This window comes from Taudactylus pleione, unplaced genomic scaffold (genome assembly GCF_031769625.1).
Source record: "Taudactylus pleione unplaced genomic scaffold, aTauple2 ptg000113l, whole genome shotgun sequence".
NCBI lineage: Eukaryota > Metazoa > Chordata > Amphibia > Anura > Myobatrachidae > Taudactylus > Taudactylus pleione.
Genome location: NW_028284515.1, coordinates 15,256,048 through 15,275,424, shown reverse-complemented (window position 1 = coordinate 15,275,424; position 19,377 = coordinate 15,256,048). Strand labels below are relative to the sequence as shown.

At 43.2% G+C, this 19,377-nt stretch overlaps 1 protein-coding gene across 1 annotated transcript in view; it reads left to right on the top strand.

Annotated features, from left to right (window-relative positions):
- The window catches only part of STARD9 (StAR related lipid transfer domain containing 9), a 155,840-nt gene that overhangs the window by 97,642 nt on the left and 38,821 nt on the right, over positions 1 to 19,377 (top strand). The window contains exons 19-21 of the mRNA XM_088471260.1: positions 1,117 to 1,199; positions 5,589 to 5,692; positions 15,104 to 15,291. Of these exons, the coding sequence (XP_088327386.1) occupies positions 1,117 to 1,199; positions 5,589 to 5,692; positions 15,104 to 15,291 (375 nt within the window). The remainder of the gene's footprint in view (positions 1 to 1,116; positions 1,200 to 5,588; positions 5,693 to 15,103; positions 15,292 to 19,377) is intronic.

Genomic DNA, 19,377 nt, shown 5'->3' with positions numbered 1-19,377 from the left:
TCTGTGATCTAATCACAGTATTTGAATCTCTGACGTGCATTAGGAATCTGTCTTTTTCTAACAATGTTTGCTTGCCTGAATGAGAGAGTAAAAAATGAATGCAAATGAAAGAAAAGACAAAGCCCCCTGTTTGGAGGTAATGACATAGAGCTTACTGTGCAAGTTCCCCCTGCAGTATCTATGAATATGTAAGCTCCTAAGAGTCATTTGTACAGGCATTCTCTCTTAATCTCACTGCACTCCAGGAATGACTACCAGTCTAATTGCTGCCAACGTCTATTGCCAAAAGAAGTGGGAGGGAGATCATATTTAAACAGAAAGCTAATTACCATTTTTTTTTTATAAAGCGACACCACCATTGTAAATTTATAGAATACATATGTCTAGTTTTGTAGATATAAAGATTGCTGATTTTGTTGGTTATTTTTTATTTTTTACACTTTTTAATTAAAAAAATCAAATATTTTTTTTTTTTTTCTGGAATAGATAATAAAACCGCAGATGTTACTCATTAAGCTTTTTGACATTAGTAACAAAAGAACATCCAGTTTAAATAGCAGTAAGCTCAATTATCACTACCTAGATCTAGAAATATAACTACACTGAATGTGAGTGCAACTACTAACGTACACATAGATCTAGAAATAGATATCTTGTTTCTAGCACTCTAATGTTCTTTATAATGTTTTGCCGTTTCCATACCCCTTCAGTTCACATATGTTTTGAATTAATAAGGAAAGGCTACATGTTTAGCTCATATCTAAATTGCAGGATAACAATAAAGCTGCCCAGCATTTGTGGGCTACATGTAAAATCAGCCAGCATTTACCCTGCATGCAAAAACAATAAATGTATTTGTACCCCTTGTATTGCAGCATAGTTTGTTCCAGATACACAGTTATTGTTTTTTATTTTTGCTTTAGAATGCTCATAACTTTCCCACAACATTTCTGATTCCGCGTGTCCCAACCACACAGCGCCATTGGGTGTACATTCTGTGTAAAGTATACATCATAAGGGTTTCAGAAATGAAAGAAGGACTACGGCAGTGTTTCATCATCCCTAATAAGTACAAGCACTATATGTATTCAATACATCATTTATTTTCTATTTCAGGAGATGTTATTGTTTTAGGAAAGTTTCATAGATTTCGATTCAACCACCCAGCAGAGGCCGCTATCCTGAGACAAATGCGATCTGTAAGTATGAGACTTTTTGCATCAGAAGTTACATTTCTTTTATTGTTGTAGGGTTAGCCGGTACTAGGACTTCTAAGACAGATTCAGGGTGTACTGCAACCTGCTGCTTTGAGCTCAAAATGATACTTTAATATCTTGATAAACAAAAAGTTACTTAGTGAAGTGGGAATTTTTTTTTTAAATGATAAAAAGATTTAAGAATTATGCAGTTGTTTCATGGACATTTGTACAACAACACGGTACTTGATACCTGTTGTATCACATCATTAGGTATTACTGTACTATCGTTCTGTGCATCCATTGTACATCAATACACAAACCACTATAAGTTAAACCATGTTGCATACTCAGGGCCGTAGCTAGGGTAGTGCGGCCGGTGCCATCGCACAGGGCACCACAGGTCAGGAGGCGCTGTTTGGGCCTGTCAAATTTCTGTTTATTATCATTCTTGCTTGTAGCTTCCTCTTATTTCATCCCCAGCATCTCCTGGCCTCTCCTATCTCTTCCCTGGCCCTTCCCCATGAAGCCAGGGCCCTTTTTTGGGTGCATTATGTCCCTTCGAAAAATAAGGGGGGCGCCAATGCTCTTTCTGGCACAGGGTATCAAAAAGTCTAGTTACGGCTATGTGCATACTTACCTACTTTTGAAAAAGCATTTCAGGAAGACTGTAAAAGCAGCACCTATGAGTGCGTCGGTAAAGTGGGTGTATACTGCTAAATTTGAGAGGCGTGTCATAACATTGACTTCCATCCAAATGTAAACGAGCCCCAAAGCAGTCAGTAAGATCTACTTGTAGATGAAAACACACTGATACTTCTCAGAAAATACATGTAGCCATAGGGATCATTGGGCCTGATTCAGACCCACTCGCGAGCGGCTGTCCGCTCGCAAGTGGGTCGATGTTATGGACTGAGCATGCGCACGACGGAGGGAGCTCCGTCGTGCGCATGCGCCAGACGCGACGAGCGAAGGAAAGTCCTTCGCTCGTTGTGTCCGATCAAAGGGGGCGTGCTGTCAATGTTGATTGACAGCACGCCCCCTTTGGTGGGCGTGTCTGGGGCGTGCCTCCCTGACGGGGGCGTTCCCGCGGGAACGCCTCCCGTCAGAAGCCGGCCCACTGACATCACTAGTGATGTCAGTGGGAGTGATTTTGGCTCTGATAGAGCCAAAATCACTCTGGAGCTTGCGGTTGAAAACCTCAACCGCAGGCTCCGGCTCGCAAATTCGATGGTCGCGATGGTCTCGACCATCGCGACCATCACAATGCACGCTCGTATAGCCTGTGGGTGGTGACCTACAGCTATACGAGCGTCCAGGAGGACACTCCATGAAAATGGAGCCCGGCCCTCATTCAGAGCGTGCGCTCTGCTCAGAGCGTACGGCTCTGAATGAGGGCCATTGTGCCTTATAACCACTGCAGGGAAATGATACTAATGATCCCATTTGAATGTATATATCTCAGTTTTTTATTAATATAACAGCTTCATAATTGGGGCAAGGTGCATTCAGGGAGATTACTAGACTCGTCAGGGAGATTGCTACTATTTCAGGGAGTCTCCCTGACAATGTCAAATGGCATCTTGTTGTATTTACTAATTTATATGGCTGAAATGTTATGTAATCACTTCATCTATTAGGCCCTTCTGAAACCTTCATTTAAAGAAGTTTACAGTGAAACTAGCCTGGAAATGTCTAATCAGCTGTGTCTACTAAGACAGCCATCCAGAAACTGTTCACTGCATGCTTCCATATCTCTCTGACATATTGATACCAGTATGTGAGTAGGAATGTATGGTGGATTTCAACCAGTTCGGTGTAGTGAATGCCACAGAAGACATGAAAAAAATAGAAATTGTTTAGAAAGGGCAAAACACAAGTGCCCATAATATTTTTTATTTTTGCACAAATATGCCTGATTTTATACAACAGGTATTTTGCTCTTTTGAATGGCGGCACCATCTTACCTCTTCTGATGGGAGGCGCTGTGCTGGCTGTGGGCTTCCGTTGCTAAATGCATGTAACGCACATTAATGGAGGGCAAAAAAAGTTCACTTACTGAAGCCAGACTGTTGTTTAGTTGGGGCCTTTTTCTCCGTGCATCAGAACTGGTCTTTGCCCTGTACTTTCAGTGGGCTGCCCTTTCCACCTTCCAGGCTCACGTTGTACATGGAAGTGCATTTGTACAAAAACAAGTCATCAAGCACACAAAGTGACCTGTAATACGGACAGTCCTGACATCCCCTCACTCTCATGATTCATTTAGGACACATAGGGGCGGATTCGGAGATGTATGGATCTCAAATGGCGAGTGTTAGCCTATAGCGCGTGCACAGATGCCTTCGTATGCATTTGTTGTGTATGCCTGTCCTATTCTGAGTCAGATGGAACTTGGCCTGATCTGTCTTTCCATGAAAATGGGCGTTACAGGGCGGTGACAGGGCGAGTGCACGGAACATCCCTATCTTCTGTTGGTGTCATGGACGTGCAGCTAACGCTCTGTGTGATTCTGAGTCGTACGTATGGGGAAAGGAAGTCTGTCTCTGTCGGATGTCTTGTACCTAGCACGGGGCTGCTGTATGTGCCGATACTAATGATGACCGTTGCGGCAGTGGGTGTAAATTCAGTGGGCGGCACAGGCTTCTGCTTGCACGCGCACAAACCTACGCATTACCCCGATAGAATATGGTATTAGCATAAGGTAGGAAATTTGGCTTCCGCTGCTACAGTCACTTTGCTTGTGATTCTTAATCAGCCCCATAGTGAGCAATGTATGCTGGTTAAAGCTCATCCAATGTTTAGCAGTCTACTCTGTCACCCCACACTGAGCAGTATTTGTAGAAACAATTGAACATTTGAAATGAATGCAGAGAATCGTGCTCAGGATAGATCCCCTGGTGGCTCTCTTACTGGATCCACCATGTGTCTTTCCTGTCACATCTGACCATTATAATAAAAGTGAGAACACATTGATTTTCCTGGGTTCCAAACCTGGGATGTTGGTTGTATGTGCGTGGTGGACTAAGAGGCACATATGCATATAAAGAAAAGCTGTGCGCACCCCCTTATGTCTTACACTTTTTTTTAAATGACCGTTACCAAATTTACTTAATGGCACTAAGAATCCCAGTATGTGCTGCTTGTAACATTGGACCAGTGACTTTGTCTTCCTATATCAAAGCCTCTACAAACCAAAGCTGTGCTCGGAACTTTTGCCTCTGTGGTCAGCGCTTCATGGAATTATACACGCTCAAAGCAATCAAAACAGAACTTTGTCTATTACTGTGTTATCTGCTCTCCATACGTATTGCTGGGCCGTGCTCCATTTCAGTGACATCCCCAATCAGCAAGTGCTGAGATTATAGAAGCACTTATGCTCAATGTATGAGATGTAGTCACTATCCCGGCGGTCAGGATGCCGGTGCTCAGAATACCAGCGCCGGATTCCCAACAGCAGTCTGATTCCCAGTGTAAGAAACCCGACTGCCAGCATCCCGATTGGTAAATGTTAGGGGGAGGGTTAGGGTTAGTGCCTGGGGTGGAGGGGAGGGGGAAAATTGGGGTTAGGCTGAGGGAGGGGAGGGTTATGGTTTGGCTGTGGCAAAGATGGGTTAGAGTTAGGCTACTTACCTTCAGGCGCCGGGATTCTGACTGTGAGGATGCCATTGTCTGTATTCTGACCGCCGGTATCCCGTACCCAAGCCCAATTTATATTTATGATAATTTCCTCAGTGATGTTATGAATGGTGATGTTGGACAGTAGGACACATCCGATGCGATAATGACATTGGTTATATACAGTAATATATATATATATAATATCTGGCCCATTGTGATGCTTTTATTGGTGACTATGAGACCGAAATCCTGCTGTAAGAGAATAATGCAAAACAAAAAACGGAGTACATGAGACCCGCGGAAGTGGATTCAGGGAAGAGAGGGGAACTAAAAAGAGGGGAAGGGTGGAAGAGTAGGAACCATTACCGACATATGAGAGAGACAGAGATCAGGAGTGATGGCACAAGTATTTTAGCCATTCAGTGGAATATCCTCCACTATGATGTTATCAGCATCCTTTCAGTATTATGTAGCAAACTATTATAATATCATTAGTAAGGTAATCCATTGCAAAGTCCATATTTTTGCCATTAATTTCATGTCGCCAATATTGCCATTCATTGGTTTAATTCAGTCATCACTTATTAAGTAATGTAATGTCACCAAGGGGCATGATTGGCACTTGAATTTGCCATCTACACAATTGGATTGATTACATGAGTGTCATCAGTTTCGCTTTGTAAACATTATTTGGTATGATTCAGCCCACAAGCATGAGTGATGTAAAATGTATATAACCTTCCTCCTTACAAATGCTACCTGTTATCCCCATAGGACAGTCAGGCATCCTTTGTAAATGATTGTTCCCTGGACTGGCTGGACCTGTCTGCAGATTTCTCCTCTTCTTCCAAAGAGAACTCCCTCACCTTGAATGAAAGGTAACTTGAGCCTATACCATTATACACATACTGTACGACACTACTTTAGATGACTTTTGAAACAAATAACCTCAAGTTTCTTTTAAGGTTTTATTGTTACAAACTTGCCAGGGAGCCAGAGAATGGTTTAACATGTTTCAGTGATTGTCATCATAATCTAATACTATCATAGATTTTCCAAATATGTATTTGAACAGTCTTCATTTTTGTACTTCATGGGCGCAATCCAGTTAGGTGCGAGTTTGCAAAAGCGAATTTGTTTAATGAAACTTGTGTACATCACAGAAATGTGCGCACCCAAGAAATGCAAGATTCAATTTTGCGGTAGTCGCGGTGAAGGTGCATGACTTTTCTACAAAATGTGACCTGGGAGAAGCACATGAAGCCGTGGGGAAATCATCCTAGACCCCAAAAAAGTGATAACTGAGATAGCAGGACCATATAGAAGGCTAATAGTGACCATAAGGAAAGTACTGGAGGTGTCAAATGGATGATATTTACACTTTTTTTAATGGTTGGAAAATCAGAGCCTGCAACTGTTTTTCAGCAAATTAAAAAAATTTCAGCATTTTGGGGTACATAAAAAATTCTGTATAGTATTTTGGGTTTTTTTTTGTTTTTTTATACCAGTTTGTAAAAAGTTGTAATAACTTTTACCTCTCATCTACAAGTTTCAAAAACACTCTCCCATCAATACAGCATCTCCACATACCTGTCCTACATCATTTACACCTCCACATACCTGCCCCACATCATTTACACCTCCACATACCTGTTCCACAACATTTACACCTCCACATACCTATCCCACATCATTTACACATCCACATACCTGTCCCACATCATTTACACCTACACATACCTGCCCCACATCATTTACACCTCCACATACCTGTCCCACATCATTTACACCTCCACGTATCTGTCCCACATCATTTACACCTCCACATATCTGTCCCACATCATTTATACTTCCACATACCTGCCCCACATCATTTACACCTCCCCAAAGCTGCCCCGCATCATTTACACCTCCACATAGCTGCCCCGCATCATTTACACCTCCACATAGCTGCCCCACATCATTTACACCTCCCCATAGCTGTCCCACATCATTTACACCTCCACGTACCTGTCCCACATCATTTAGACCTCCACACACCTGTCCCACATCATTTACACCTCCACACACTTCCACACACCTGTCCCACATCATTTACACCTCCACATACCTGTCCCACATCATTTACACTTACACATACCTATCCCACATCATGTACACCCTCACATACCTGTCCCACATCATGTACACCTACACATACCTGTCCCACATCATTTAGACTTCCACACACCTGTCCCACATCATTTACACTTACACATACCTATCCCACATCATGTACACCCTCACATACCTGTCCCACATCATGTACACCCTCAAATACCTGTCCCACATCATTTACACCTACACATACCTGTCCCACATCATTTAGACTTCCACACACCTGTCCCACATCATTTACACCTCCACACACCTGTCCCACATCATTTACACCTACACATACCTGTCCCACATCATTTACACCTCCCCGTACCTGTCCCACATCATTTACACCTTCACATACCTGTCCCACATCATTTACACCTCCACATACCTGTCCCACATCATTTACACTTACACATACCTATCCCACATCATGTACACCCTCACATACCTGTCCCACATCATGTACACCCTCAAATACCTGTCCTACATCATTTACACCTCCACATACCTGTCCCCCATCATTTACACCTACACATACCTGTCCCACATCATTTACACCTCCCCGTACCTGTCCCACATCATTTACACCTTCACATACCTGTCCCACATCATTTACACCTCCACATACCTGTCCCACATCATTTACACTTACACATACCTATCCCACATCATGTACACCCTCACATACCTGTCCCACATCATGTACACCCTCAAATACCTGTCCTACATCATTTACACCTCCACATACCTGTCCCCCATCATTTACACCTCCACACACCTGTCCCACATCATTTACACCTCCACACACCTGTCCCACATCATTTACACCTACACATACCTGTCCCACATCATTTACACCTCCCCGTACCTGTCCCACATCATTTACACCTTCACATACCTGTCCCACATCATTTACACCTCCACATACCTGTCCCACATCATTTACACCTACACATACCTGTCCCACATCATTTAGACTTCCACATACCTGTCCCACATCATTTACACCTCCACACACCTGTCCCACATCTTTTACACCTACACATACCTGTCCTACATCATTTACACCTACACATACCTGTCCTACATCATTTACACCTACACATACCTGTCCTACATCATTTACACCTACACATACCTGTCCTACATCATTTACACCTACACATACCTGTCCTACATCATTTACACCTCCCCACACCTGTCCCACATCATTTACACCTCCACACACCTGTCCCACATCATTTACACCTACAAATACCTGTCCTACATCATTTACACCTCCCCGTGCCTGTCCCACATAATTTAAACCAGTATTAAGATTTTTAGATAAATTCACCTGAAAGCCAACAAGTCTTTATTGGCCAAATTATACTAGTTAAACCAGTGCTTGAAGTATGCTGGTATACAATGGTACAGGGGCAGAACTATGGGAGGCAATAGAGGCACCTGCCGCCAGGTGCAAGCACTTTTCATGTAATTTTTCCCTTCAAATACGTCTTATTCGCACAGTGATGCAAATAGGACACACAATCATCTCCTGTTGATTAAAATGATATGCAGCATGCCTATAATTTTTTATGTGCAACTGAGGGTGTATCTGCATGCAAAATGCTATGCTACAGTGTCAGTGACTGTAACGAGGGGGGCACCAAATTATAACTTGCCTCTGGGCACCTGGGATGAACGCAAGGCACTGCAATGGTATGATACAATGGCATTTCCCTCAAGCACTGAGCCATTATTTTCTGATCGTCAACCGCCCTTATGCCCCCCCCCCGCGCCAGAATATGTGACCGCCGAGAGAGATTTGGTGCCGGGTCGCCCGCTGATTACAGCTGGCGCACCAGTAGGCTTCCATGGAGAGACAGGGACACAGTGCTGCCATAATTTTGAATCTGGTGCTGGACCAGCAGCCAATCAGGAGCGGCCGCATCAAATCCACACCTGCTGTTGCTGAGGGTGAGGTCGAAGGCTGTTGCTGGTTGCCCATGAGGGCGAGGTGAGAGGCTGCTGGAGGGACACAGGGAGAGGTTAGGGTGTACAAGGGGGGGGGCTTTACTGTGGGGCACAATGTTATAAGGTGCATTACAGTGTGGCATAATTTGTGGGGGGCATTACTGTGTGACATCATTTGCAAAGGACATTACTGTGTGGCATCATTTGCAAAGTGCATTTTTGTGTGGCATAATGTGTAAAGTGCATTACTGTGTGTGGCATAATGTGTAAGGGGTATTACTGTGTGTGGCATAACGTGTAAGGGACACTACTATTGTGTAGTATAAGGGGTACTACGGTGTGGCACTCTACAATGATGAAAAGGGGCGTGTCTTAACAATGCAACCCTTTTGAGTGACCACACTTCTGCGTGCACATAAGTACGACCTTAAATTTTCCGTACCCCCACTTTGACCACTGATTTAAACCCCTCAAAGTGCATGTATTCAATGAGAAGGGGTGTATTGGAGGTCTGCACTGTGGGCCTGCTTCAGAGCCGGACGCTATTTGCGGACGCTCGTTCTGAAAAAGGGGCCGGATATTTAAATTAAGCGCTCGCTCTTTGCGGTCTGTTGACTCTTCTATGTCCGAACGAGCGAACGAAACATGCGCTCGCTATTTTGAAAAATACGCCCCTTGGCCGCTCGCATCATACGTCATCTCCGCTATTTATTAGATTAATCGAGTACATCGAAAGGCGTATGAACTGCTCGCTATTCTTGTGGTAGCATTTTCCTATCGCAATCATGCGAGCAGTTCAGACTAAAAGACAACCAAGTGACGTGGCCGATGACGCTGCTTTGTTAATTATGCACACCCTTAAAACAGCCGTTTTGACCGTTTGGCACACCTGCGTTCGGATCTCCACTCCCCGTTTTCAAGCACCTTCCCCTGTTACCACCCACAAACGCCTCATCCTGTCACTCAAATTAGCAGGCATTCGCTATTTTGCGAGCACACGATTTCCGACCGCACTGACTGGTTCGCGCATGCGTATTTCGACCCATACGCATGCGCAGATGTGCGAACATCGCTCGGAGCGAACAAACGGCCGCTTACGAGCGGCTCTGAATCAGGCCCTGTGTCCCGACATTTTTACCTTAAAAATCGTTAAATTGTTCATATCTGAAAGAAAAGCTGACATGTGGGCCTGCAACAATGAACGATGCGCGTTCCCGCTTGTCAGTTAACGATATCTGACATCTGATGTGTTTGCAGTCAGATTTGGACGATTCCATTAATTTTAATACTGTCTGCAATCATTCAAATTGTTGGTCAGATCTGTCAGATGAACAATTTTACTGTGTGTTTGCACCATTACACTTATACAGTGAGGTCTTATGGTGCATACACACGGTCAGAACTGTCAGATGAACGATTTGAATAATTTTACCAACGATTTGAACGATTTCAGACAGTATTAACATGAATGGAATCGTCCAAATCTGGGTTCATCGTTGCAGGCTCACATGTCAGATTTTCTTGTAAATATGAACGATTTTTATAATCGTTATCGTTCAGATCTGACACAAAATCTGACCGTGTGTATGCACCATTACTCCCCCCTGTCACCCTATCTGTTTTCGTGCCTTTGCACAACCAAAGAAACATGGGATCTATATGTAAGATTAGTCTTATATGTGCTATTACTATGCTAATCACAGATCATATTGTGTCCCAGTTTTTTTTATTTCAGTAGCCCCCATCCCCCAATAATACACAGGGGCCCTGTTAGATGTGGATGGATCTCTTTCCCCATGATGCAACGAGTATAACATTCAGTCACACTTTTATAAGATTGCATTGAAGCCCTGGCAATTATAGCATCACAGGCCCATAATGCAAACAGCAGTGCATTCCCTTAGTGCTCATTCCTACACCTGAGCTGCTACAGTAACAGAGAGCTGCATTATGCTGTAGAGTAGACTCAGCCAAAGCCCTGCACCAGGCTGGGCGGACCTCAGGGACGAGAGGTGGAGCGTAACATGACAGTGTGTTTGTATGGAGACGTTTCCTCTACACCAGCATCTCAGGGTTTTGCATCTCTAATAGCTGAAAAAGCTGCATTCTGACACTCTGATTCTTTCTCTCTCCCTGCAAACGTGGAGATGGCCTAACACGGGATAAGGTAAGGTCAGTCTGTCTGCTTCTCCAGCCATGTAAATGCTGCACCATTACCTAAAGGAGGCTGTTAGGAAAGTTTCCCTGTATTGACAGAACATCATGATTCAGTGCTGGTATCTGGATAACACTACATTGCTAAAAGCATGCTGATTAAAAATGTTAATATTATGATATGTTTGAATACTAAAAATATTTGATTTGCTGAAACAGGACTAGCAAAAGTGACGACATCCGGTATTGATATCTTAATGCATTTATCTTCTAATTGTAAAGTGCAGATTGTGAGCAGTGACCCCTTGGTGTGGTTGTTAATACATGGTTGTGTTTCATTACTGTGAGTTACCAATTGTAATGGGTTACAGTGTTTACTGGCGCTATGTGAATTAATGTTAGGGAGCCGTAAGTGGCTAGCATTGCTGCGTCACAGCTCTGGGTCATGAGTTAATTTCCTGACCAGGTCCTAATATGTGTGGTGTTTGTATGTTCTCCCTGTGCTTGTATTGGGTTCCTCTGGTTATATCCCACACTCCAAAAACATACTAATAATTGACTGTTTGGGTGTATTTGAGAATAAGGAATTGTAAGCTCCAGTCAGGCATGGGACTGTACAACAGTGTAATTAATGGCGATATATAAATCATGACAATTATATTCTGCAGGTATTCTCTATGACTATCTATTTTACCTAACCTTATCTACCTGTATTTATTATAGGGTAGTCACAGTTCTGTTTAGTACTGTTTACTGTTTAGTCTGTCATTCAATATCAGAATAACTGTGTTTGCTATGAAATCAGAAGTTGATCACTTAATGCTGCCATATTTCGGTCCATCCCAAATTGATGGCTTGGGGTTATAAACTGTCTGCTTAGCCAGCTGTAATGTATGTTACCACATCATTCTCTCTTACCCTTCATTATCTATTCCGATAAAATGGTTACCATACATTTTGTTTACAGCACAATATAGAACGCTTTGATAAATGTCAGCATGGCAGCTCCTAGTTAGTAAAAGTCAAGTACAGCCTCGCCCCTCAAACAGTCTCAGTAGTAGGTGTGCACGGTATTAACGGGGTGTTTTTAGGGGAGGGAAGGTAGTTTGTAGCAGCCTTTGCACATTTTATATATATATATATATATATATATATAATGTTTACCTAAAATGCGTGGTGAAATTTACAGAATATAGCCTATTGTTTGCTTTATATTTGTGGCATTAGTTTAGGAATACATGAAGTATATTTTGAAGTAGGGACGTGATGGAATCCTATGCCCTTACCCATTGCTGTGCACAGCTGTGAAGAGTTATGACGTGCTTCGTTTCATTGAATTTTCCATGAATGTTTATACCCGAGTGCACATGCGTGTTAATGTGACCTAATGCAGGGGAAGTAGCCAGAGTGAGCCTGCAAGCCCTTCTCTGTGTTTGTCACGAGCGGTCAGCGCTGACTCTGCATCGATAAGGTATCCAAGATGGCATGCTGCCATAGAGGATGCCTAGCCTGAAGCACAATAGCGGTGGGACACTGAGCCAGTGTTTGCTGGGTGCTTATGTTGTGCTTTGCCAATTTTAATTTTCTTTTTTTTTGTATCTACTGCCATTTTTTTTATAAAACACTTATTTTCATGCACCAACACATTGACAAGATATTAAAGTGCCTGTATCAATACCCAGGACTAGACCCAGGGAGCTGTTGGCTGAATGATAACTGAGGACATAATCTATTGTTGGGAAGAGGAACATTAATCCTGACTCCGATTATGTGAGAGTTTACAGAATAGCCACAGCCTAGGGTGAGCGCGTTTGGAAGGGCAGCAAGTAGGCAGCACCAGAAGTCAGTGACTGCAATATACTAATTATTTAAAAAAAACTCAAGACAAATTTCTTTAAACTCCTGCTGAAGAGAGTAGCTCGGTGCAATCTGGTGAGGAGTGCGGTGTCCTCCATTCCCTTAAGGCCACATTCATACCAATGTTTGGTGAAGCATCGGTAACTTGACGTCACGTCACATTGATCTCTTCCACCCAGCGTAGATGTGGGTCCCATTACTAGTGATGATGGCTTGGTTAGTGGATAGAAAACAGCGGAGCGGTGTGATACATATGTAGACATGCGTATAGACACATTAGCATTTAGTTAGCAAGAATCCACATTCCGCATACGAAACTACGCACAACTCAGAATCAGGCCCAAAATCCATAGAAAATTGAACGTTTTGTTAGGGCAGTTTTACAGGTTTATTTGCATGAAAGCAGTTGCTCCATGAAAAAAAAAAAATATTAACATAAATCACGCAGCTATAATTCTGCTGGGTGTCCTGGACTACCATGGTAACCACAGTCACATGGCATATGGTGTAGTAAGCAGAGAGGTTTTGGAATGCCCCTCTGAACTCTGCCTGCTCTCTCTAATGTAAGATCATACTCCCTTGGTCGTCACTCGACATGCTGAGAGCTGTGAGCCTATGTCTGTTCAGCAAACTTATTATGTCTTGCAGCTACACTTTTTCATATCCAGAGAGATTTTGAAAAAGAGATAATGGGCCTGATTCAGAGGTGGATGCAGTGTTGATGTTTGCGCAGTCGAGCGATTATTTGCTACTGCGCATGTGTGATAAGTCTGGGAAATCTCTGCGACTCACATGTACCACTAAGTGCATCTGTTGCGAATTGAGTCAATTGTAATAGAGCTTTTTAGCGGACAGCCATGGGTGTTCCTGGAAGGTGACTGCGAGGTGGCCTGAAGTGAATGCAAGAAAAGGCTGTCTCATGGGCATGTTATGGGAGTATCAAGGGCGTATTGGTAAACGCGGCTGCTGTCTTAATTGCAGAGCCTCAGCTACAGAGGCCATGATTAGAGGAAGTTCAGAAGAAGACACAGCGCCAGACATAGGGCGTTGTAAGTGTCGATGGAGATCGCGATGGTGCGACGATGCCTGACTGTTTGAGTCCACTGGTGGATTTGCACTGTCCACAGACTCTGAAAGGGTTTGTAATGTCCGGCACTCGCAAGTACACAAGGGGGAGGCTGAGACCAGCATTTGCATATTTTCGGAGCAGCGAATCAAAGAAATTGCAGCCCAATCAGGCCCAGTGACTTGGAGGAGAGCTAAGAACAATGACTAATAAGATGCATGCTTAAAAGGTACTTAACTTGATATTTACAGAAAGTAAAATGTGGAATCCGGTCCAGTGGCTCAGCGCGCAGTTTAGGGCGCTTTCCGCTGCTTCACACAGCAGCCATCTTGTTTGAGCATTTCAAACTGGATGAATGTGGTCAGTGAGCGATACTGAGATTTTCTATAAACTCAATGGGGATTTATTTACCGATTGTGTTTATGCCCAATATTTAAAAGGGCAATGCTTTTACTAGCCGTGTTTTGCTGGCATAAACGCGATCGGAAGCGCCTACGCTTAGTAAATTACCCAAAAGGTCTAAAACAAGTGTTTGCACCATGAGGACAGGTCACTTAGATTGTAATAACAAACCACAATGGAACATTGTCTGCTTAGCAGGGATGAGTCAAAACTATAAATAGCACTTTTATACCAAGGTACAGCAAAACATTTGAAACATTTGAATACTAAAATACAAAAATATCACTAGGATATATGAACATATAGTTTCAATCATACAATTCAAATAAAATACAAAGTTAAGGTGACCACACACATAGCAATGTGCACACGATCAGCCGATGTGTACGATTTCCCTTGAAACTCCCCGGCAGCTCTGCACACGATTTGGTGTCCAATCTTCATACGATCTCTCCTGCATCCAGACTTTCACAGTGCATCGCTTTCCGATTGTCAGATCTGCCCTACAGCACGGCAGATCTGACGATAAGATGTGCGACCAGCGGGGACTCACGATTTTGGCATATTTTACACGATTTGTCGCCACAATTCGTCGAAATCGTGTAAAATATCGCTATGTGTGTGGCCAGCTTAAGTTTGCAAATCAACTGTCTCAACAATGTATCGACACTTCTGAGTAACATCTCCTAATGCTTTTTTTTCCATTTAGCAGAAGTACAGAGCCTTTATCTGAGGAATACCAGCAAAGATTGAGAGACCTGCAAGCCTCTTACCAGCAGCAAGTGGATGAACAACAGCAGTACGTGGAGGACTTGAAAAGGCAGATCCAGGCAGCACAAGTGAAGGGAGAAGAGGAGCTGGAGAAAGATCAGTCCCTAATTAATCAGCAGATTCAAGAAAGTAAGATTTTGACCTTTGGATAAAGCCAGTAATACCTCTATTTCTACCATATGACCATTCATTGTCTCCCCAACAATGAAAATATAGCACTACTTTGTTAAAACTATTCACATTACAGCTGTTTCCTGGAAGTGTTAAAATGTTTAATTCTATCACCAAAAAATACTTTTTTTTCCCCACACATTCAAGATGATACTTGCGACTTTTATTAATCTACCTAACCACATGCCCATAGGTGTGGTAACTCCAAATAAGCCTGGGCATTGGTGGCAGGCTGCCCCTTGTTTCATCTTCTTAAATATTATGCATGTTTGCCAACATAAAAAGACAATTACCATTAAATACAGAAAGAATACTGTACAATTTCTATTAGAGGTTGTGCAGATCTGGACCATGGAGAATGGTGCTTTGGGATGGGTGGCATAGAATAAAAAGGGGCCTGGAACCTGACCTTACCCTGTTGGTAAATTCACACATTATTATCTTGTTTCTCATCTTTTAGTTCTGTCATGTGATCAGTTTCAGCTGTAAGTGGTTCTGTCACCTGATCAGTTTCAGCTGTAAGTGGTTCTGTCACGTGATCAGGTTCAGCTGAAAGCGATTCTGTCACGTGATCAGGCTCAGCTGAACGCGGTTCTGTCACCTGATCAGTTTCAGCTGTAAGCGGTTCTGTCACGTGATCGGGTTCAGCTGAACGCGGTTCTGTCACGTGATCGGGTTCAGCTGAACGCGGTTCTGTCACGTGATCGGGTTCAGCTGAACGCGGTTCTGTCACGTGATCGGGTTCAGCTGAACGCGGTTCTGTCACGTGATCGGGTTCAGCTGAACGCGGTTCTGTCACGTGATCGGGTTCAGCTGAACGCGGTTCTGTCACGTGATCGGGTTCAGCTGAACGCGGTTCTGTCACGTGATCGGGTTCAGCTGAACGCGGTTCTGTCACGTGATCGGGTTCAGCTGAACGCGGTTCTGTCACGTGATCAGGTACAGCTGAACGCGGTTCTGTCACGTGATCAGGTTCAGCTGAAAGCGGTTCTGTCAAGTGATCAGGTTCAGCTGAAAGCGGTTCTGTCACGTGATCGGGTTCAGCTGAAAGCGTTTTCTTGTTTGTAATGCAGAGAACTCTACAGTTACATCTCCTCAAAGATCTCATAAACCTAGATTGCTTAATTTCCAACTCCTTTAATTTAAGCTCTTTGAATGAACGTATTTGCTTATTCGGGAGATTTTAGACTATTCTGGGCAGGAAATATTCATTTATAATAGAGAAAGCAGGGGGGTTACTGTAGTTTCCCTTTGCGCTTTTCAACTCAGGAGATTAATCGCCTAAAATTGCGTAGACTTATAAACATAAGCGATCGGTCTCATGAGATATTCCAACACTAAGGCGATAACAGTAAAACCCAAGGCTAGGCTGCTCAGAATACACAGCCATTCCATTGGAAGCAGCAACCAGTCCGATATTACGGATTACATGCTTGTTATGAGAATTGCCGGAATAAAACCATCAATAGCTGCACTGTGTTCTAAAATACATCCTCCCTTATTAAATATTTAGGCTGTGCTTCTTACACCGTGTTTTTGTCATTAGATGAAAGAAAACAATAATTAAATATGCACACATTTACTGTACCTAACCACACCTTTCCTCTACAAAGCATTACAGAATCTGATTATTATTATGATAATTATATTAAAAGCCGTAAAATAAATATCTGTACTAAATCGATTGCAAATGCAGCCTGGGTGTTGCCCCGAGTGGATATTATTATGTTTTATTACGGTCTAGGGTTGCTGTATATGTTGTGTATCAAGGGAGGGGACGAGGCAGTTGCATACAGTAGCAGATAGGACAGCAGCGTTGGTAGCACATCATTGATACTGGGCATACTACTATAACAAGTCCCAGCTCCCCAAACATTTGTCAACGTGGCGTATCTAGGTGGCGAATAGTGTGGTATTTTTTGTTTTATCAGCTTGTATGGATAACTGTATTACATGGGCCCTTGGTGTGGCCATAAGTTATGTGGGATATTTTAGTAGCAGTATTTTGTGTGTGTGTGTGTGTTACTATGGATGTAGTATACTATTAGGCACTAGCTGGAACCCCAACATTGCCTGGCTTTTATTTCTTTCACCCCCCCTTCCTTTCTCTATCTTCAACACTTTCTTCCCACCTACTCCTTTTTCTCTCTTCCCCACCCCAACACTTTCATACCAACGGTTAATACATTCCAATGTACTGACATAATTTTTATCAGCAGTTGATTTTATTATATAGATTACAGTGGCAATATGCTATATTGGGTATTTTGATGTTACTATAGTATGTGTGTAGGATATTATGCCATTGGTCTAGCATGTGTTGTAAGAGTGGAATGTATATGTTCTATGGCAATATACAGATGTGTCCTCACTCGTCTTTGCTGCAGTCGTGTCAAACAGCCCCTCTTGGTCTGCGTGGTCCTGTGAGACTCCGCTAGCACTGGGTGTCTTTTTTGCACCTAAGTTGCAATGCAATGCGACTAGGACGCACCAGGAAACTGCGTTGATTAATTTGATGTGTGACACTTTAATCTGTGTGTGACTGTGCGCTGCATGGTATATTGAGGCTAGATGAGTGAGGAGGACACATCTTTTATTAAAACCCGGGGTGCAGGATCTCCTCCCTCCATCACCAGCTGGTAAGAGCTGCTGCTTAGAGGTGTTCGAGAAGCATGGCAAGGATTATTGGATCAAGGTGGTGAGGTAGACAATGTTGCTGCTGTTCTGTTATCTGTTGGTAGTGTATGTTGTTGTTAATGATGCATCTACAGGTGATGGTGGAACAGTACAGAGAACGTTTATGTCTGTTAGGGAAAGAGATTCACATCAGACCCTATAAATGCTTGGTTAAAGAGATGATACAAAACGCCTCCAACTTACTGGTGGATATTGGGCCCACTGAAAAAAATATATATTTTCTCTGTATATTCAACTAATGTTGACTGTGAATTAATAGCTGTTCTATTACAGACTGTGACTGAATACAATTATGACTACCCTCTTTACAACGATGGTGCCCCCATCTTTGTAGGTACTAAGGTGGGGGAGCTATACTGACTTAAAGGAGCTGATTATGAGTTGGACGCATTAGCCTACTGAATAGCTAAAGCTAATGCCAGAATTTGCCTGTGCATGCTGGATATCCATGTATCCCGCCCACTGTTTTTCCATCTGCAGCCGCAACAATCATTCATCCTGGACATGCACCCACTCCATGCTGGGTGCAAATGATTTATCTGAAACTGGCATCCCATCTCCGTCCACACACTACTGATGATGGCTTACAGGCCCACGACACTGACACCAGACGCAGCAGCTCAGCGCGTCTGCATAGTCGCCACCCAGAAACGCCCATTTCATGGAAAGAGTGGTCCGATCAAGCCATCCGCATCTTTCTACGGTGCATGTGCAGTATGTCCTTGGGATGCATCCGCAAACCCCCTTAAAGTCCCCCCCTGACATTTTCCATTCATTTGTTTCTTCTTCTTCATAAAATGGATGTAGCACATTTACGGGATAACGTCTCTTCCCGTTGTCTAGCCATAGATGTAGCCATTCCCCACTTGTCTCATGGACTAGTTGGGTATCAGGTAATTTATTTGTTTTTCTCCCACAGGAGCCCTGCAAAGGATGTGTAGGGGTCATTCTTTGCCCTCCTATTGTATATGGGGAGGATGAGCCTCACTTGTCCTCTGCATCCGAAGGGGTGACAGAATGCCCAGGACAAACTTTGTTGAGAAATTAATTTAAAAAAAATATTAAGGAAGGAAAAATACAAAACTCCTTCTGCACCCCACAAAAAAAAAAAAAAGAAAAGAGAGAACTAGATGGACTGAGGTTCTTCTCGGACTTCCATCACACTCGCATTGAATTCTCCACAAACTGGGAGTCTGTTCAGTGTGAATGTAATGGAACTGGAGCCTGGAGCATTTAGCATCAGTGAAAAATAGACTGGTGAGCTCTAGCACTTGGTCTGAAAGCGATAGCCCTATGCTTGATCAGAACAGTCACTGTGAATAACCTACATGCTCCTATGTGATCACT